Source organism: Mobula hypostoma, chromosome 3, assembly GCF_963921235.1.
Source record: "Mobula hypostoma chromosome 3, sMobHyp1.1, whole genome shotgun sequence".
Taxonomy (NCBI): Eukaryota; Metazoa; Chordata; class Chondrichthyes; order Myliobatiformes; family Myliobatidae; genus Mobula; species Mobula hypostoma.
This window is the reverse complement of record NC_086099.1, coordinates 148,252,856-148,274,909: the sequence shown is the minus strand read 5'-3', so window position 1 is coordinate 148,274,909 and position 22,054 is coordinate 148,252,856. Positions and strand designations below refer to the sequence as shown.

Sequence of the window (22,054 nt, the reverse complement as noted above, 5' to 3'; positions counted from 1 at the left end):
TCTGCTAGAAGAACTCAGCAGGTCAAACAGCACCTATGGGAGAACAGAACTTGTTGATATATTGGTTTGAAACCCTGCATCAGATGTTGACACAGGGTTTTGACCCCAAATGCCAACAGTATCTTTCCTTCCGCAGTTACTGTTTGACCAATTGAGCTCTTCTAGTAGATTGTTTGTGGCTCCAAATTTCCATCTAACTCCTCCTTCTTCTTGCTACAGATGTGCTCTAGAGTATCCATGCACTGACCCTCTTTCAAATCCTTTTGCTTGGTGAATACTAATGATAACTATTCATTTAAGGCCTGCTCACAACCACTGGCTCTGCACAGAGATTTCCCCTTTTACCCTCAAAAGGACCAGCTCTCTCCTTAGTTACCCTTTTGCTTCTAATATACTTACAGAATGCCTTGGGATTCTCCATAATATTTCTTGCCAAAGATATCTCAAGACCCCTTTTGGCCCTAACAATTTCTTTCTTAGTCTGAACTACATACTCTATATTCTGCAAAACACTCTATCACAATTCCTTTTAATTAAACTTGCCATTTGCTTTTTTTAAAATTCCTGATCAAACATTAAATATTATTTTACTATCTCAGGTCTGCACAAAATGTCTTCAAGGCCCTGCAGGAAGAGAAAATGGTGCATACTTTTAAAACGCAAACAACAGGAATTCTGCAGATGCTGGAAATTCAAGCAACACACATCAAAGTTGCTGGTGAACGCAGCAGGCCAGGCAGCATCTCTAGGAAGAGGTACAGTCTTCCTAGAGATGCTGCCTGGCCTGCTGCGTTCACCAGCAACTTTGATGTGTGTTGGTGCATACTTTTGGATGGTTTCCCAACAGACTATCAAAGGTATCAGCCCAAACATCTCATTACAACAGTGAGACCTTGCTTAGACAGAGATGAAGAAGCCCACCCTATCAGATCCTTCATTGCACAGACTCCTCAGCTGCTCTCACAAGCTGGCTACATGCAGATGACACAATCTTCTGTCTCCTTCTGTATTGCACATTTGCCAAGATCTGGAAAGCAATGTGATTATTGTCACGATTCAGCTATGGGTAGTTGCTGGAAGATTATCAACTTAGCAAATGACAACCCTTGTTCACCACTGAATATTCTAGTCTTGCCCAGTCCAAGACCCTGGTTTAGGTGCTAAGAGATACACTGAAGGTTAATGTAGCTGTTGCAAAAGTTTTAGGGAGAAAGGCCATAGTTCAGAACCCTTCTTCCATTTTCCTTTGATGAGCATTCATAAAACTTAACTGACAACATTTGCACAATGTATGAAAAAGAAGATTTGATGCAATGATGATGTAAGGAGGCCTATGGATCGACCATGAATATTGCATCCTAACTGTCTACGTGATTCGCAAGCCAGGGCAGTAAGCTGGTGCCCATGCGGCAAGCTCCTCCTCTCCAGGCAGCAGATGAATCCAAAGGAATGGCAGAGGAGGATACAGTTTGGCAGCAGCGGCATTGCGGGAGTTGCCCGACAGCGTTGAGCTCAACTTCTTTAGCTAAGCCACACAAGAAGGCCAGGAACTGGACTTGGTTGTCAGAGGCTATTTGAGATGCACACCACGGGGAGCATTTAATGGGTAGTGGGAGTTTATCACCACTATCTCCCCAGCTATGAGAACCTTAAGACACAATAATACATATATTACGTATTATATATGATATAATATTGTTGTCAATTCAACATATGATAACACATACCAGAAAATATCTTTGCCTTACAATTATACTTCTACATTAATTACAATTATTTTCAAACAAGATTAATTTGTTAGAGTTTACAAACGTTTACAAATCTTTTAGTGACACAACTCTTGAGTTTACTTTCATGATTTCCAAACCCCGCTATTTCTATTCAGATATTATCCACCCCTGATGTACGCGGACAGGGTGGCATCTTGGTGAATTCTGCTTTGAGCCATTGAATCGGGATTATTTTCTTCACTGAACTCAGCTAGACATGCATCGTCCATGCAAGAAAATGGACAGCCAACATTTTGGGTTGAGATCCTTTGTCTGGTCCAGATTTTAAATTATTAATGTGACTAGCAGTCCAAGTACAGATCCTTATTGTACACCACTACATGCCTTCTTCTATTGTTGTTAGCCTTTGCGGCCACTCTTCAAAATAAGCTCACAACCCATTTAGCTCTCTGACTTAACATTAACTGATTTTATTCATTAATCTATTATGGTGAATCTCATCCAAGGCCTCTTTAAAGTAGAGATATATTTTGCCTTCTGTACTGCAGCCATATACTCTGTTATCTTTGCAAAAATCCAGTAACATTTGGTAAGTAAGATTTTCCAATTTAAAATCATGCTAACCATTTATACCTCTAGATGTCCTTCTATTCTCTTCTTTAGCAGGATCACATTTTTCTCTCTCTTACAGAATTAGCTGACTGTCAAAAAGTTCCTGGGTATTTTCTATACTCCTCTTAAAGGCAGCCGTCATGCTCGTTTTCTGCACATTTCACTGACAGATCATTAAGTGAGTGTAGTAATTCCTCTTTTAATTCATCCTTGGATTCATCTAAAACTTCCGCTTTTTATCTTTGTTCTTTTCTAAAACCAGTATATCATAGCCTATATTTTATTCTTTGTCCTGATTTTTTTCGCGTGAGGGATCAATAATCTCAAATATATCTGGTTTCTCCCAACAGATGGTTGATTCTAGTTCCCGTGCTTGTTCCGAATATAGTGTGCATTGTATAAACAGAAGTTAATTCATTTTACAGTAATGGGATTTTTCTCGTACTTTATCGTTAACCATCTTCTTAGCGATTTCTTTTATAACTCTATATGGCTTCTTACTGTCAATGTCTTTCCTTAATTTATTCTTCCCATGTTCTCTTTTCCTGATTTGTGCATACAGTATTTAAGTTTCATGTAGATTCTTCTTACGAGTTTAGAGCCACCTCCCTGTTCAGTCGTTCCACTAGGGCACATATTCCACACTGGCTGAGGTTGAGCCCATCCCGACTATTAGTTAACCCCCAAAGAGGCAGCGATTGATCATAAGAGCAAATGAGGAAAAGTCATTTGAGAAACCAAAGAGAAGATGCATTGAAAATTCAAGTTTAACCAGAATTGGAAATAGTAGATACAATGTGATCTCGATTGAGGACACACTCAATAAACATAGAATTTATCTGCAAATCGGCGAGGAATAAACTAAAAAAAAACCATCACAACCGAACAACAGTGTATTCCCAATGAAAACAACCGAGATTCTCTCACCGGTTGAGGACTAAAATATCGCAATGACTTTTGGGAGCTGCAGTGCCGAGTGTAGATGTAGAACTACAGATTCCATCATGCAATGCGCATCCACAGTCACGTGATCCTAAAATGGAGGGTTCCGCGATTAGGTGCTATTAAGGCCGCCGCCTTTAAACTCAGGATAGAGTTATCGTGGTTTGGAGTAAATTGCCACCAGCAGAAGAATGCAGAAAATAAAGTCTCTTATGTCCCGTCAGGTAATGGCGCATTGCTCTGGATTGTGAGTGAGTTTTAAACCAAATTATTGTCTAGGCCTGAGGTCTCGGCAGGAGCTCGCCGCAGGTTTAAAGGGACTCTTTCAACAGCAGGGGCAGAGGTGGGGAAGAAGAGACTGTTCCCGGGGCTGATCCCATTAATCAGCGTGAGAGGGGGCTGAGCCCTTCAACGGGGTGAGAAGGAGACGTCTGGGGCTGCTGTCTATACATTCGGTGTGTTTGAGCTGGGCGCACACTCATTCTTTCAAGCTTGTAACTTAAGAGCCCATTCAAAGATGCATCTTAAGTGTAGGAGGAATTGGCTTAAGAGGAAAAGCTGAAGAGGTTGGGTCTGTACCCGATGGATTTTAAATGATTGAGAGTCTTGGTGGGGGAGGGGGGGGGGTTGAGTGAAACTTCACAGGATAAATGTTAGAAGGATGTTTCTCCTTTTGAGAGAGTCAAAGACCAAAGGATCTTTCTTTTGAATTCCCTATCCAGAAAAAATGTCGTGTCTGATTCCTTGAATGTACTCAAAACTTAGAACAATTTAAAATCAGTTAAGGAACTGAGGTGGGGGTTGGGTGAGACAGTGGACTTTTAAGCAAGTTTCATCTGCCTTGATTTTATTGAATGATGTGGCAGATTTATAGGACTGAAAAGTCTACCCCTGCTTCCATTTCTTAAGCTCTTAAAAGAGTATGATGGAACAGTGAGTTTTTTTTTCCTGTGTGTAACAAATGATCTGCCAGAGGAACTTGGTGGGTCCAGCAGAATCAATGGGAAAAAAAGAATTGTCCATGTTTCCAGTCAAATTCCTGCATCAGGACGTATTTTCTTGCTGTCATAATTCAGAAATGATGGAAGTTAAGCAGTATCAAAAAGCAAAGAAAGTGACTTGGAATAGTATGGAATACACTTTGCTAATTTAAAAATGTATAATGTGTCTTGATAAAAAATTTGGAGTTGGGAGGATATGCTGTCAAATTATACTTATCAGAGGTACCGCAAATGCTGGACATCTTGAGCAACTCTCACAAGTTGCTGGAGGAAGATAGCAATAAATAGTCAATATTTCAAGGGTGAAACTTTTCATCAGGACTGGAAAGGAAAGGGGCAGTGCCAAAAGCTGGTCTCACCTGCCACCTGCCAGCTTGTACTACTCTTCCTCCCCCACCACATTATTCTGTTTTCTGTCCCCTTCTTTTCCAGTCCCGTTGAAGGGTCTCAAGTCTGAAATGTTGACTGTCAAATTATACTGTTGTTTTATTGACATTACTTGAATGAATTATCCTGGTAGAAAAACTCATCAAATTCAACAAGTGAATAATGACTTGTTAAAACACATGATCCTATGGGGATGGGTGAATGTAGTGAGCATGTTTCATGTTGTGGGAGAATCTAAAACTAAGGTTCTCAGTTTAACAATGTGTTTGCCCATTGAAAGCAGATGGGATAGAAATGTTTTCTTGAACCCTTATTTGAATGCTTTTCGAAGGACATAGAAAGCAGTGCTTTATTGCTTACTAGGGAATGGATTGAAAGCTTGCTTTGTGTGGGCAGGGTTGGGAAGTCAAATTTACAATAAGGTCAGCTGTCATTTTACAAAATGGTCGAGTGTGTTTGAATGACTGGGTGTCTTACTCCTGCTAAGATATATGCTCATGTGCATCTATGGAGACAGCTTGATAACCTTTTATTTGAACCAGGTAACATGTGAAAAACACCCATGCTGGAAATACTGTCTTGGTTAGGCAATATCTGTAGTATGTGGCAAGGGTTTTCAGATTTCCAGCACACTATTTACTTAGTTCTCACAATCTTGATAAGAAGTTAACTGTTCAAAACATCAACTCTTGGTCTGTCTTCTGTTGTCTAATTCACTGGGTATTTTCAACATTTCAGAATTGCAATCAGGTTTAATATCACTGGCATATGTCTTGAAATTTGTTAACTTTGTGGTAGCAGCACAATGTAATACATGATACAGGTTTCCCCCACCATCCGAAGGTAGAGCGTTCCTATGAAACAGTTCGTAAGCTGGAATGTCATAAAACGAAGAAGCAATTACCATTTATTTATATGGGAAAAATTTGTGAGCTTCACAGACCCAAAAATAACCTACCAAATCATGCCAAATAACACATAAAACCTAAAATAACAGTAACATATAGTAAAAGCAGGAATGATATGATAAATACACAGCCTATATAAATTAGAAATACTTCTCTACAACGATTGCCTGCACTGTTCTCCATAGCCAAAATCTCACGCAAGCGCCGTCGGCAAAAACACGGTGCAAGCGTTCTCGGCCGAAAATCTCACGCAAGTGCTGTTGGCAGAACACTCTCCAGTAACCTTTAGGCTATGAAGCTGCCAAATCATACCAAATAACACATTAAAATACACAGCCAATATAAAGTAGAAATAATGTATGTACAGTGTAGTATCACTTACCGGAATTGGGACAGCACTGAGCACACTGATGATGGTGTGTTAGGCTGAGTCGTTGCAGGTTGGGGTGGTGCAGTGGCCCTCACCCTCCGGGCAGCGATCCTATACCGATTCGCGAAGCATGCAGTGGTACAGCAGTAGCTGGGACGCATCTAGCATATCTTTAAGAAAAAAGCTGAAATAAACATGCTAATTAATTAGGTGCCACCCGGCATGTAATTGTCAGCCCAGATTAGAGACTGCATCGTACTTTATCATTACTCATTCAGTTTTGATTGTTCCTTTCCTCTTCCAATTGCATCAGCTCTTCATCTATCAGTTCTTGGTCATGGGATGAGCTCTTCATCTATCAGTTCTTGGTCATGAGATGCCAAAACCTCTTCAACATCATCTTCGTCAACTTCCACAAGCCAAGCTCACTTTGTCCTTACTTTGTTCACCACGATTGAAATGCTTAATTATGTCTAGTTTTACGCTAAGTGTAACACCCTTACGAGCTCTTTTAGGCTTTTCCGATACTTTAGAACTCATCTTGCAAATGGCTGCTCACAGACATGTGCTTAAGCAATGCTGGTGAGAATGCCGTTCTGAATCCGGGGGAGGGCGGCCGCTCAGGGCGCGCGCTGCCTTTTATCGCGCTCTGATTTTTTTTCAAGCGTTGCTTTTTTCGTAACAGTGAAAACACCTTCTGTTAGTGAAAACGGAACTAATGTAGGTCTTTCGTAACAGTGAGGTTTTGTAAAGCGAACGTTCGAAAAGCAGGGGACACCTGTATAGAGGGAAAAAGGAATTGCAATAAGTATGTATATCAAATAGTTAAATAAGTGGTCAAAAAACAAATTTTAAATAAAAGTAGTGAGGTAGTGTTCGTGGTTTTATTGTTCATTCAGGAATCGGATGGCAGAGGGGAAGAAGCTGTTCCTGAATCGCTAAGTGTGTGCCTTCAGGCTTCGGTACCTCCTTCCTGATGGTAACGGAGTGAAGAGGGCATGTGCTGGGTGGTGGGGTCTGCCACTTTTTCTGGCACCACTCTTTGAAGATGTTTTGAATATGACAGAGACTCGTACTCTTGATGGAGCATTAGTCATTCTGTGTACGAGCCCCCCCAGCCACCATATCAGACGGAAGTGGATCCAGTCAGAATGCGCTGTGTGTTACATCTAGAAATTTTTGAGAGTTTTAGGTGACATTCCAAATCTCCTCAAACTCATTACGAAATATAGCTGTCGTCTTGCCTTCTTTATAACTGTATTGATAACTTTATATGTTTTAATTCTGCCCTTTTCGATTAACAACATAAAATAGTAAAATAAAAGTATATGGAGAAATTAATATCACAGAAACCAGCTCCAGTTTCTCCCTCCATGTTTTCTGTTTATGCATCTTGATACCTCAATAAAGCAGCCAACATAATCAAAGACCTCCCCTATCCCAGGAATCCTTTCTTCTTTTTCCCTTTCCCTTTGGGCAGAAGATACAAAAGCCTAAAAGCACATATCACCAAGCTCAGGTACAGTTTGTCTTGCTGTTATAAAACTATTGAACAGTACCCTAGTACAATAAGATGGACACTTGACCTCAATCTGACCTCATTCTCACCTTGTACCTTATTATCTGTCTGTACTACACTTCCTCTAACTTTAACAGAATGCAGAATGCTTATTGTTTTCCTTTGTACTACCTCAGTGAACTGTGTAAAGAAATAATCTGTGGATGTCATGCAATACAAGCTTTTTCACTGCCTTGGTGCACGTGACAGTAATAAACCACCTTACCAGTTTACACAGTTCTGATCTCTGAAAAAGACAGAGTTTAAACTATGTAAAACATGCAAAACACTTTCACAATATTTGTCTGACTTCAGAATCGTTTTCCCAGGTCAAAAATGTCAAATACTAGAGGGGATAGTTTGAAAGATTTACAAGTCATCTTTATTTTACATTTAGTGGCAGGTGCCTGAAATACACTATCAGGGGAAGCGGTGGAAGCAGATTCAATCACAATTTTCACGAGGCATTTGTGCAACAGGCCAGGGGGTGGAGGGATAGAGACCTTGTGGAGAGAGGGCCTGTTTTTGTGCAGGAATGAGAATTGGGTTTATTATCATCGGCATGTGATGTGAAATTTGTTAACTTAGCAGCAATAGCTCAATGCAATACATAATATAGAAGAGAAAAATAAAGTAAGTAAATTGATTACAGTATATATTGAATAAATTAAAAACGTGCAAAAAACAGAAATACTGTATATTAAAAAAGTGAGGTAGTGTCTAAGGCCAAGTGGTTAAGGCATTGGACTAGCGACCTGAAGGTCGTAAGTTCGAGCCCCAGCTGAGGCAATGTGCGTTGTGTCCTTGAGCAAGGCACTTAATCATACATTGTGCTGCGACGACACTGGTGTCAAGCTGTATGGGTCCTAATGCCCTTCCCTTGGACAACATTGGTGTCGTGGAGAGGGGAGACTTGCAGCATGGGCAACTGCTGGTCTTCCGTACAACCTTGCCCAGGCCTGCGCCCTGGAGAGTGAAGACCTTCCAGGCGCAGATCCATGGTCTTGCAAGACTAACGGATGCCTTAATTTATTTATTTATTTAGTGTCCAAGGGTTCAACATCCATTTAGGAATCAGATGGCAGTGGGAAAAAGCTGTTCCTGAATCGTGGAGTGTGTGCCTTCAGGCTTCTGTACCTCCTACCTGGTGTTAACAGTGAGAAAAGGGTATGCCCTGGGTGCATCCTTAGGTTAGGTCCTCAGAGATCTTGACACCCAGGAACTTGAAACTGCTCACTCTCTCCACTTCTGATCCCTCTATGAGGATTGGTATGTGTTCCTTCGTTTTACCCTTTCTGAAGTCCACAATCAGCTCTTTCGTCTTACTGACGTTGAGTGCCAGGTTGTTGCTGTGGCACCGATACACTAGTTGGCATATCTCACTCCTGTACACCCTTTCATACCACCTGAGCTTCTACCAACAATGGTTTTATCATCAGCAAGTTTATAGATGGTATTTGAACTATGCCTAGCCACACAATCATGTGTATATAGAGAGTAGAGCAGTGGGCTAAGCACACACCCCTGAGGTGCACCAGTGTTGATCGTCAGCGAGGAGGATATGTTATCACCAATCTGCACAGATTGTGGTCTTCCAGTTTGGAAGTTGGGGATCCAATTGCAGAGGCAGGTACAGTGGCCCAGGTTCTGCAACTTCTCAATCAGGATTGTGGAAATGATGGTATTAAATGCTGACCTATAGTCAATGAGCAGCATCCTGACATGGGTGTTTGTGCTGTCCAGGTGGTTTAAAGCTGTGTGGAGAGCCATGGAGATTGTGTCTTCCGTTGACCTATTGTGGCGGTAGGCAAATTGCAATGGGTCCAGGTCCTTGCTGAGGCAGGAGTTCAGTCTAGTCATGACCGACCTCTCAAAGCATTTCATCACTGTAGATGTGAGTGCTGCTGGACGATAGTCATTTAGGCAGCTCCCACTATTCTTCTTTGGCACTGGTATAATTGTTGCTTTTTCGAAGCAAGTAGGATCTTCTGCCCATAGCAGTGAGGGGTTGAAAATGTCCTTGAATACTCCCGCTAGTTTGTTGGCACAGGTTTTCAGAGCTTACCAGGTACTCCATCGGGACCTTCTGCCTTGCGAGGATTCAATTTCTTTAAAGACAACCTAACATCGGCCTCTGAGACAGAGATCACAGGGTCATCAGGTGCAGCTGTAGCTGTGTTCTCCCTTTCAAAGCGAGCATAGAAGGCGTTGAGTTCATCTGGTAGTGAAGCATTGCTGCCATTCGTTGTTCTATGTTCTATTTCTGGTTGACACATTACTGGCAGGATGTGAGGCTAGAAAAGGTCTGGAGATGAGTTACAAGAGTGGTTCCTGGGGTAGGGATTACATTTACAAAGGTAAATTGGAGAGGCTGGGATGTCTTTGGAGAGAAGTAGTTGAGGGAAGTTTTCCTAGAAGTATGCGAAATTACAAAGGAGCTAGATTAAATAGGTAGTGACATGCTGCTTCTTTTGATGGAGGTTTAAATATTGGAAATCCCAGCTATCCTCATTAGTGAGACAGCCTTTCTGAGATGTCAAAGTGTTGGGATGAACTGTAGTGTTTGATGGAGTCTAGATCAAGGTCTCTGGGGGGCTTGCTATTGCTTGCATGGTGGGTGGTGGTGGGGGCATTGATGTTTTTATTGGAGCACGTGGGGGGAGGGGAAGGATGGAAATGCTTGATGCAATGCTTTGAGCACACTGCAATTTGCCTGTCACCACAATGGGTATACAGCTGACGCAATCTCAATTGCTCTCCACCCAGCCTTGGATCACCTGGACAATGCAAATACCTATGTCAGAATGCTGTTGCTTGACTATAGCTCAGTGTTTAACACCATCATTCCTACAGTCCAGATCGAAAAGCTACAGAATCTAGTCCTCTGTACCTCTCTCTGTAACTGGGTCCCTGACTTCCTAACCAGAAGACCACAATCTGTGTGGATTGGAAATATCATCTCCACCTCGCTGACAATTAACACTGGCACTCTGCAGGGTGTGTGCTTAGCCTACTGCCTACTCTCTCTACATCCATGACTGTGGTTAGGTGTAGCGCAAACAGCATCTGTAAATTTGCTGATGATACAGCCATTATTGGCAGAATTTCAGGTGGTGACGGAAGGGCGTACAGCAGCTAGATATATCAGTTATTGTTTGGTGTCGCACCAACAACCTTGCACTCAATATCAGCAAGGTCACAGAGCTGATTGTGAACACAAGGAAGGGTAAGACGAGGGAACACAAACCAATCCTCATCGGGGGATCAGAAGTGGACAGAGTTTCTGGGTATCAATATTTCTGGGGACCTAACCTGGATGCAAAATATTGATGCAGCTATAAAGAAGGCAACAGCAACTATATTTCATTAGGAGTCTGACATTATTTGGTTTGTGAACTAAAACATTCAAAAACATCTACAAACATACTGTGGAGAGCATTCTGACTGGCTGCATCACAGTCTGGTATGGGGGCGGGGGGGGGGGCGTTGGTGGTGGTGTCTATTGCACAAGATTGAAATGTTCCAGAAACATGTAAAATTAGTCAGCCCTATCTTGGGTACCATCCTCCATAGTATCCAAGATATCATCAAGGAGCAGTGTCTTAGGAAAGCGGCGTCCATCATGAAGGAATCTCACCAGCCAGGATGTGCCCTTTTGCTATCAGGAAGGAGGTACAGAAGCCTGAAGGCACACACTCAGTGATTCAGGAACAGCTTCTTTCCCTCTGCCTTCTGAGTTCTAAATGGACACTGAGCCCATGAGCACTGCCTCACTACTTTTTTTTCTGGGATTTTGCACTATTTGTTTAAACTTAACTATTTAATTTAACTGAACTATTTAATATATATTGTGACAAAAGACCAAGTTATCAGAAGATTGATGCCGATAAGAGAGAAACAATGGGGAAACATTCAAAATGCTAATATGAGAGGCGAGAGAGAGTAACGAAAAGAGACACAGTTCCGAGTATTGTCAGACCGGTTGCTTTGAACCTGAACTGTTTGAGTTTGATGGACAGGCGATACCCCAGCAGGGGGATAAAAGGAACAGGTTCGCTAAGGCATGACACACCACGACACCACGAGATAACGAGACCCTGGAAGTGCGGTGTGCCCCCCCCCCACAAGTTAGTGGAAGTTTTGGGGGTCTGGTCGCGGGACCGACCATAGACGCACAGGATGGAAAGGTACGATCGATGGGAACCTGGTGTGTGTGTCCGCCCTTGCCTGGGTGCCGGGTTCACCACAGAAGAATGATCGTATCCGGAACGGAGGGGTCACAGTCGGTGATCTCAGAAGACATTACAAAGGGCTCGCCCGAAAGCTAACTGCGAGGAATGTCAAAGGTCTGTTTGAATCCAATTTGAATATCATCATATTCTCTCCCCCCTCCCCCCTCCCCCCCTCCCCCCTCCCCCCCTCCCCCCTCCCCCCCTCCCCCCCTCCCCCCTCCCCCCTCTCCCCTCCCCCCTCTCCCCCTCTCCCCCTCTCCCCCTCTCCCCCTCTCCCCCTCTCCCCCTCTCCCCCTCTCCCCCTCTCCCCCTCTCCCCCTCTCCCCCTCTCCCCCTCTCCCCCTCTCCCCCTCTCCCCCTCTCCCCTCTCCCCAACAGCGATTACTGCGATCTGAACTAAAACTGAAATGAGCTCTGCGTCACTTGAGACTGATCATTTTACCCCTAGACTGCGATACAGCTTGATTGATCCTATTATCCTAGTTCTGTGTACATGTGTGTTTTATCATTGCTAACCTGTTGCATTTATATCCTTACCGTTAGAGTACTGTGTTACTTATTGCTTTAATAAAACTTTCTCAGTTCCAGTAATCCAGACTCCTACTAAGTGGTCCATTTCTGCTGGTTTGGCAACCCAGTTACGGGGCACGTAACAATGCACAAAATGTAACTCAGTTCTTTTCCTCTCTTTATTTATCATGTGTTTCATTATACTGCCGTAAAGTTAATGAATTTCCTGACATATGCCAGTGATATTAAATCTGATTCAGATGCATTTGCTGCTGCTTGTGTGCTGGGCGGTGGCTTCTACTATTTTTCTGTCATTTATTCTTTGGGGGGGGGAGGTTTCTCTTTCATGGATATCTGTGCACAGTATGAATTTCAGGTTGTATACTGTATACGTGCTCTGATATTAAACTGAACCATTGAAAAGTGATGAAAATTTGGAATTACATTATGTAATGTGTATTAGAATATATTGCCACAGTGTAGGTTGTGCACACTGGCTTGATCGTGGCATTCAAATGTGAATCTAACAAAACATAACGGAGAACTATTTGCAAAGTTAAAAGAGAAATGCCTCCAGGTGAAACTAGAGTTGCTCTGTTGGAGAGCCATCATTGCACATGATGGGGTGAATAGCCTCCTATTCTGTAACCATTGTTTTTTTTTGCTTTTGAGTTACATAAATCAATTTTATTTATGAGCGCTGTCTTTTTTCTCACTGAAAACAAAATAGTCCCATCAATTGTTTTGTCTTTGTTAGAGAGCATTGTGGATTTAATGTGCGTATAATAGATATTACTTCAACAAAGAACCAGTCTTCAGTTCTTTTTGTAATTGTAAGTAAATTCAAAAAGCTTGCAAATACAGTTCTTTTTGCAAATTGCAAGCAGGAAATTAAAGTTAAATTTGCCCACAGACTAAGGCTACATCCACACTAGACCAGGTAATTTTGAAGACGCCGATTTCGTGTGAAAACGATAGGCGTCCACACCAGGCGTTTTTGAAAGTACCTCCGTTCACATTGTTACGTACCCCGTAACTGGGTTGCCAAACCAGCAGAAATGGACCACTTAGTTGGAGTCTGGATTACTGGAACTAAGAAAGTTTTATCAAAGAAATAAGTAACACAGTACTCTAATCGTAAGGATATAAATGCAACAGGTTAGCAATGATAAAACACACATGTACACAGAACTGGGGTAATAGGAATCAAACAAGCTGTATCGCAGTCTAGGGGTAAAATGATCAGTCTCAAGTTCAGCTTAGTACAGTTCACAGTAATCGCTGTTGTGCCGTTGGAGAGAGAGATAATATGCAAATCTGATTCAGACAGACCTTTGTTCTTTGCAGTTAGCTTTCGGGCAAACCCTTTTAATGTCTTCTTTGGTCACCGACTGTGACCTCTCCGTTCCGGATACGACCGTTCTTCTGTGGTGAACCCAGCACCCAGGCAAGGGCGGACACACACACCAGGTTCCCACCGATCGTACCCTTTTCACCCTGTGCGTCTATGGTCGGTTCCCGCGACCAGACCTCTAACTACCACCAACTTGTGGGGCACACCGCTTTTCCAGGGTCTTGTTATCTCGTGACCTCGTGGTGTGTCGTGCCTTAGCGAACCTGTTCTTTTTATCCCCCTGCTCGGGTATCGCCTGTCCATCAAACTTCAAACAGTTCAGGTTCAAAGCAATCGGTCTGTCAATATTCAGACTGGTGTCTCTTTCCGTTACCTCTCTCATTAGCATCAATCTTCTGATAACTTGGTTTTTCGTCACAACATTAAAACAGGTACTTGGGTGAATCTTCTACTGGGCATGCGCAGGTCACATCTACAGAAAACAAGCAAAGAGGAAACGCTATACTTGGTGTGCGTTTGTCCAGTTACAGACTAGAAAAACTTACAGGGAAATTGCCAAACGACGGACAGGTGTTGGCTCTTGTGCAGGAGGACTTAAAACAAAAAAATATGGAGTGTATGGAGGAAACCGACAGGGAGTTCACGGACAGTATGACCCAGCTGACGACAAACATTGAAAAACTGACTAACTCTGCAGAGGGATTTGCAATGATGAGGAATATGATGGCTCTCCCCCAGTACTTTCCACTGCCACAAAACCAGCCTCACAGCCACTACAATAGCTACACATACGGGCACACAGACCCCCGGGTGGCCCCACCAACATCTTCCCCACTCCCACAGAGGCGTCACTCTGGAAACATTTCCTACAGCATAGTCTCTTTACCAATGAAGGGGACGACTGGTTTTTAAAAACCTCTGGTTACCCCGTACACGCTACAATGTCCAACCAGCATTTTCAGATTTAAATACTCTGGACAGCGTTTTAGAAAAGCTCCATTTTCAGGGGAGGAAGATGCCATTTCAGTGTGGATGGAGGGTCAAAACGAAGAGAAAAAGCTTCGGTTATGGATTTAGTGTGGACGTAGCCTTAGAGATTGCATATGTAAAAGCCACACATTAAAACAATGAGATTGTGCTAATTGGCTTGCATCAAACCAGGCAACATGGGCTTTGTACCACTGTGACTTAAGTTCATACTGGCAGACCTGATTGATGTCCTCATTCAGCCTATGAAACGTGGTCAGAGATATAGGCAATCAGTACTTCTTGTTTACTCAGAGACAGCCCTGACAACATTAATTTAGGGCACCTGACTCTCTGCCATCAGAAATTTTTAGAATATTTGTCTTAATCACTTTCTCCTAAAGCCATTTGGACCTTCAGCGAGGTCTTCAATTACAATGTGCTTCCGAAGGAACCATTTGTCAACCGAAAATATTGAAGTAAACAATGTCATTGTAACTTTTCAAATTCTATTGAATCACCTTATGTTTTTACTTTTGATCTTAAGGGTCTAAAAATGTGATGTACCTTTGCGTTTGTGATGAATAAAGCCTCCATATCACCAGCTTCAATATCTCTCTGGTCAGTGACTTTGATCACAGTCACAACAGTTTTGCATTTTTGATAGCATTGTATGTGTTCTCCCCCCGCCCATTTTGTTTCATGTGTATTCAGTGCAATATCATGACGTGAGTCCCAAGTTGTGTTGCAATTTAAGACTAATGCACTGCGCAACATGATTTACTGGAGCATGTTTGCTTAATATTTTAACTGTATTAAGTGTCATGGGACTTGGTTTTGGACATGTTGATATATATTGCAGCAATGTAATAATGAGACAGTTGAGCACAATCAATGATTTCCCTAATGATTATTACTCACATACGAAGTAAGAGTGCCAATTCTTTTGAAGGAAGACTATTATATTTTTAACTGCATTGCTATGGTACAGATAGTTTGTGAAGCTTAAATACTTTTAAATATTTGTATAGTTTAAAATGTAGTTATGGGCAGCACCATGATTTGGACAATCCACACCAAGGTAGTGTAAAAAGAGCTACCTTTTAAATCATAGTGGCGATTGAGATTTTGAAGGCAGAGTTTTGCGGCAGTTGCTCTGATTTGAGGAATGACCGATCAACAAGAGACACTGTGTAAAAAGAGCTACCTTCCACTCAGGTCTGCGAACAAGATTTAAAAAGCAGAGCTTTGAGCCAGTTTTCTGATTTGAGGAGCGACCAATCAGCAACGGGAATTCATTAGAAAGGGCCAATAAGAATAAGCGGAGTCACCATTATTGGAGCAGCCATTCTTTTGGAGTGTGGTGCTCACAACGCGCATAGACTATTTGCATAGGTTACGGTGTCCAGTTCATGCAGAAGTATAAATCAGCCTTCAGAGTGGCTTTGGCTCATGAGGCTTGGGTGAGGTAGCTTCTCTTGTAAGTTACTCTCTCTCTTCTTATTTGTTCATTACCTATCTATTAGTGCTTAGTATAGTGAGAATAGCTCCAGGTGCAGTGTTTTGTACTGTGTGTGGGATGTGGGAGGTCTCAGAGACTATATAACTTTACATGCTATTGAGGTTGATGACCAACCAAGGGGGGAGCCACCGTGACTGGGTCTCTGGCACTGAGTCTGGTGCTGTGGCTGAGAGAAGCAGAGAGGTGAACAGGACTGCAATGTTGATACAAGATTCCTTAGTCAGAGGAGCAGAGAAGAGGTTCTGTCGGTGCGATAGAGAGACCCGGATGATGCCAGGATCAGGGATGCCTTTGATTTTGTCCATGGCATTCTCAAGGGTGATAGTGAGCAGCCAGAAGTCTTGGTACATATTGGCACCAATAGCATAGACAACATGAGGAGGTCCTGAAGAGAGATTTTAGGGAGCTAGGTGGAAAGCTGTGAAACAGGACCTCCAAGGTAGTAACCTCCGGATGGCTGCATGTGCTGCGTGTCAGTGAGGGTAAGGTTAGGATGATTTGGCAGATGAATGTATGACTGAGGAACTGGGTCAAGAGTTCAGATTTGTGGATCATTGGGATCTCTTCTGGGGAATGTATGTCCTGTACAAAAGGATGGGGTTACACCTGAACACGAGGGAGTCTAATATCCTTGCGGGCAGGTTTGCTAGAGTTGTTTAAACTAATTCGGCAGGGGGATGGGAACTGAAGTGAAGGTGCTGAAGATGAAGTAGTTGGTTTACAAACAGAGGCAATGTGTAGTGAGACTCCTAGCAAAAGAGGCTGAAGATGGGGCAAGATTATAGTCAACAGGATGAGTTGCAATGTCTTCTTTTAGCCCTCCTGATTTCCTGCAAGAAAATACATAAGAAGGAAATCAGGAGGGCTAAAAGAAGACATGAGGTTGCCTTGGCAGTCATAGTGAAGGATAATCCAAAGAGTTTTTACAGGTATATTAAGAGTAAAAGGATTGTAAGGGATAAAATTGGTCCTCTTGAAGATCAGAGTGGTCGGCTATGTGCGGAACCAAAAGAAATGGGAGAGATCTTAAATGGTTTTTTTGCGTCTGTATTTACTAAGGAGACTGGCATGAAGTCTATGGAATTAAGGGAAACAAGTAGTGAGATCATGGAAACTGTACAGATTGAAAAGGAGGAGGTGCTTGCTATCTTGAGGCAAATTAAAGTGGATAAATCCCCAGGACCTGACAGGGTATTCCCTCGGACCTTAAAGGAGACTAGTGTTGAAATTGCAGGGGCCCTGGCAGATGTATTTAAAATGTCGGTGTCTACGGGTGAGGTGCCAGAGGATTGGAGAATGGCTTATGTTGTTCCGTTGTTTAAAAAAGGATCGAAAAGTAATCCGGGAAATTATAGGCCGGTAAGTTTGACGTCGGTAGTGGGTAAGTTATTGGAGGGAGTACTAAGAGACAGAATCTACAAGCATTTGGATAGACAGGGCCTTACTAGGGAGAGCCAACATGGCTTTGTGCATGGTAAGTCATGTTTGACCAATCTATTGGAGTTTTTTGAGGAGGTTACCAGGAAAGTGGATGAAGGGAAGGCAGTGGATGTTGTCTACATGGACTTCAATAAGGCCTTTGACAGTGAGGAAGGTTTTCAAAGCTTGCAGAGGGATTTGGACCAGCTGGAAAAATGGGCTGAAAAATGGCAGATGGAGTTTAATACAGACAAGTGTGAGGTATTACACTTTGGAAGGAAAAACAAGGTAGAATATACAGGGTAAATGGTAAGGCACTGAGGGTTGCAGTAGAACAGAGGGATCTGGGAATACAGATACAAAATTCCCTAAAAGTGGCGTCACAGGTAGATAGAGTCGTAAGGAGAGCTTTTGGTACATTAACCTTTATTAATCAAAGTATTGAGTATAAGAGCTGATATGTTATGATGAGGTTGTATAAGGCATTGGTGAGGCCGAATCTGGAGTATTGTGTTCAGTTTTGGTCACCAAATTACAGGAAGGATATTAATAAGGTTGAAAGAGTGCAGAGAAAGTTTACAAGGATGTTGCCGGGACTTGAGAAACTCAGTTACAGAGAAAGGTTAAATAGGTTAGGACTTTATTCCCTGGAGTGTAGAAGAATGAGGGGAGATTTGATAGAGGTATATAAAATTATGATGGGTATAGATAGAGTGAATGCAAGCAGGCTTTTTCCACTGAGGCAGGGGGAAAAAAAAAACCAGAGGACATGGGTTAAGGGTGAGGGGGGAAAAGTTTAAAGGGAACATTAGGGGGAGCTTCTTCACACAGAGAGTGATGGGAGTGTGGAATGAGCTGCCAGACGAGGTGGTAAATGAGGGTTCTTTTTTAACATTTAAGAATAAATTGGACAGATACATGGATGGGAGGTGTATGGAGGGATATGGTCCGTGTGCAGGTCAGTGGGACTAGGCAGAAGATGGTTCGGCATAGCCTAGAAAGGCCAAAAGGCCGGTTTCTGTGCTGTAGTTTTTCTATGGTTTCTATTTCTAAAAGGCGAACAAAATAGAAAAAGATGAATAGAGGACTATAGGTGTTATATTCGTATGTGCTCAGTATACGGAATAAGGTCGATAAACTTGTAGCACAGTGACAGATTGGCAAGTATGATGTTGTAGGCATCACTAAATCATGGCTGAAAGAAGACTATAGCTGGGAGCGTAGTGTCTAAGGATACACAATGTATCAAAAGGAATATGCAGAAAGGCAGAGGGAGTGGCGTGGCTCTATTGGTTAAAAAAATTAAATTTAACTCAGAAAGAGATGACATAGGGTTAGAAGATGTTGAATCATTGTGGATAGAGCTGAACTGCAAAGGTAAAAAGTCCCTGATCAAAGTTATATGCATACCATCCCTCCCCACCCCCCAAACAGTAGTAAGGATGTGGTCTACAAGTTCCAAAGGGAGATGGAAAATGCATGCCGAGATGGCATTGTTACAATAGTTATGGGGGATCTCAATATGCAGGTAGATTGGGAAAATCAGGTTGGTGAGGGATTCCAATAGGGGGAATTTCTAGAATGCCTATTAGATGGAGAGCAGCTCGTGGTTGAACCTACAAGGGGATCAGCTATTCTGGACTAGGGGTTGCACAATGAACTGGAATTGATTAGGGAGCTTAAGGCAAAGGAACCCTTAGGAAAAAGTGATCATCAAATGATTAAATTGACTCAGAAATTTGAGAAGTTGAAGTCAGATGTATCAGTGTTACAGTTGAGTAAAGGAAATTACAGAGGCATAAAAGAGGAGTTGGCCAGAATCGATTGGAAAAGAACACTGGCAGGGATGACGGCTGAACAGCAGTGGCTGGAATTTCTGAAAGCAATTGGGAAAGCACAGGATACCTACATCCCAGAGAGGAAGAAGTATTCTAAAGGCAAGATGACACAACGGTAACTAACCAGGGAAGTCAAAGTCAACATAAAAACCAAAAGAGGCGCCATATAATAGAGCAAAATAAGTGGGAAGTTAGAGGATTGGGAAGCTTTTAAATACCAACAGAAGGCAACTAAAAAGTCGTTAAGTTAAAGATGGAAAACAAAAGTAAGCTAGCCAATAATATTCAAGGGGATATTAAAAGTTTCTTAGAGGCATGAAGTGTGGAAAAAAAAGAGTTGAGAGTGGGTATTGGACCATTGGAAAATGATGCTGGAGAGGTAATAATAGGGGACAAGGAAATTGTGGAGGAACTGAATAAGTATTTTGCATTAGTCGTCACTGTGGAAGACACTAGCATTATGATGGAAGTTCTAGGTGTTGGGAGTCATGAAGTGTGTGAAGTTACCATTACTAGAAAGGAAGTTCTTGGGAAATTGAAAGGCCTGAAGGTGGATAAGTCATCTGACCAAATGGTGTACACCCTGGAGTTTTGAAAGAGGTGGCTGAAGAGATTGTAGATGCATTAGTAATCATTCAAGCATCACTAGATTCTTGAAGACTGGAAAATTGCAAATGTCACTCTACTCTTCAAAAAGGGACAGAGGCAGAAGAAAGGAAGTTGTAGGCTAGTTAGTCTGACCTCAGTGGTTGGGAAGACGTTGGAGTTGATTATTAAGAAAGTGGTTTTGGAGTACTTGGAGGCACATGATGAAATAGGCTGTAGTCAGCATGGCTTCTTCAAGGGAAAATTTTGCCTGACAGATCTGTGGAATTCTTTGAAGAAATAACAGTCAGGATAGTTGATGTTGTGTACTTGGATTTTCAGAAGGCCTTTGACAAAGTGCCACACATGAGGCTGCTTCACCATCTCCAAGCGCATGATATTACAGGGAACATTTTAGTGTGGATAAACCAGTGGCTGGTTGGTAGGAGGCAAAGAGTGGGAATAAAAGCCTTTTCTGGTTTTCTTTTTTCCTAGTCCTGATGAAACGTCTTGGCTGAAATGTTGACTGTACTCTTTTCTATTGATGCTGCCTAGCCAGCCTGCTGAGTTCCTCCAGCATTTTGTGGGAATTGCTTGGATTTCTAGCATCTGCAGATTTTCTCTTGTTTGTGATTAGCCTTTTCTGGTTGGCTGCCTGGTGACTATTGTGTTTTACAAGAGTCTGTGTTGGTACTGATTCTTTTTACACTATATGTTGTGACGAGAATACACATAAAATTAAGATGTTTGCTGGCCTGGGTTAGCATCAGTGGCATCAGCAGTTGCTCTGCCACCTGTCCTCAGGGGAAGGAGAGATAAGGAACAATGAAGCAGCGTCTGGAGATGTGTAATGAAGGGACGGGAGAGAGAGCTGTCTGGAGCGGCTCCCCCTTTGAACCCTGAACTGTTTGAAGTGATGGACAGGCGATCTGGAGATGTGTAATGAAGGGACGGGAGAGAGAGCTGTCTGGAGCGGCTCCCCCTTTGAACCCTGAACTGTTTGAAGTGATGGACAGGCGATCTGGAGATGTGTAATGAAGGGACGGGAGAGAGAGCTGTCTGGAGCGGCTCCCCCTTTGAACCCTGAACTGTTTGAAGTGATGGACAGGCGATACCCCAGCAGGGGGATAAAAAGGGACAGGTTCGCTAAGGCAGGACACACGACACCTGAGGTAACGAGACCCTGGAAGCGGTGCGCCTCTCATGAGTTGGTGGGAAGTACCAGACCTTAAACGCACAGGGTGGAAAGGTACGATCAGCGGGAACCCGGTGTGTGTCCACCCTCGCTTGGGTGCCGGGTTCACTGCAGAGGATCGACCGCATTTGGAGGAGGGGTCACAGTCGGTGACCTCAGGTGACATCACAGAGGACCCGCCCGAAATCTGCTTGTGAGCAATATCGCTGGTCTGTGAGTGGAAGCCGTTTCTGAATGATCAGTCGTTCTCTCTCTCCCTCCCCCCACGTTGTCCATCGCCATGGCAACGGTTACTGCGAACTGAACTATTAAATCGAACTGGACTTTTGTGTCACTTTGAAATTGGTCATTTACCCCTAGACAACGATAGAGCTTGATTGATGCTGTTATCTTAATTCTGTGCAGATGTGTGTTTATCATTGCTGAACTGTTGCATTTATTATCCTTTTGATTACTGTGTTGCTTGTTTCTTTAATAAAACTTTCTTAGATCTAGTAATCCAGACTCCAACTGAGTGATCCATTTCTGCTGGTTTGGCAACCCAGTTACGGGGTACGTAACAATGTCAATGATTTGAATGATGGAATTGATGGCTTTGTTGCAAAGTTTGTAGACAATATGAAGATAGGTGGAAGTGTTAAAGTTGAATCTGAATAAAACTCAGGAGACCAGCTTCTTATTGTCACCACAGTTTATTGGACACTCTCCTGCAGGAGTTTGAGATCCAGTTGTTAAAGGGAAGCCACATAAGTACTGGCACCATCCGACAAATGGACTGCTTCTTTCTGGTTACAGCCATATATTTATACATAGTAAGTCCCATACATTACTGTTGCAAGATATCATTAGAACTGGTACGCCCACCAAGTCTGTTGGTGCAAAACTTAGTTACAGATAAGAGAGTCCACTAAATCATGGTTTAATT

The 22,054-nt window shown here is 42.7% G+C and overlaps 1 protein-coding gene across 1 annotated transcript in view; it reads left to right on the top strand.

Annotated features, from left to right (window-relative positions):
- The first annotated feature begins 3,370 nt into the window (after positions 1 to 3,370).
- vps50 (VPS50 EARP/GARPII complex subunit) overlaps positions 3,371 to 22,054 on the top strand; it is a 220,849-nt gene continuing 202,165 nt past the window's right edge. Inside the window, exon 1 of the mRNA XM_063043837.1 lies at positions 3,371 to 3,508. Within this exon, the coding sequence (XP_062899907.1) occupies positions 3,476 to 3,508 (33 nt within the window). The 5' untranslated portion in view covers positions 3,371 to 3,475. The remainder of the gene's footprint in view (positions 3,509 to 22,054) is intronic.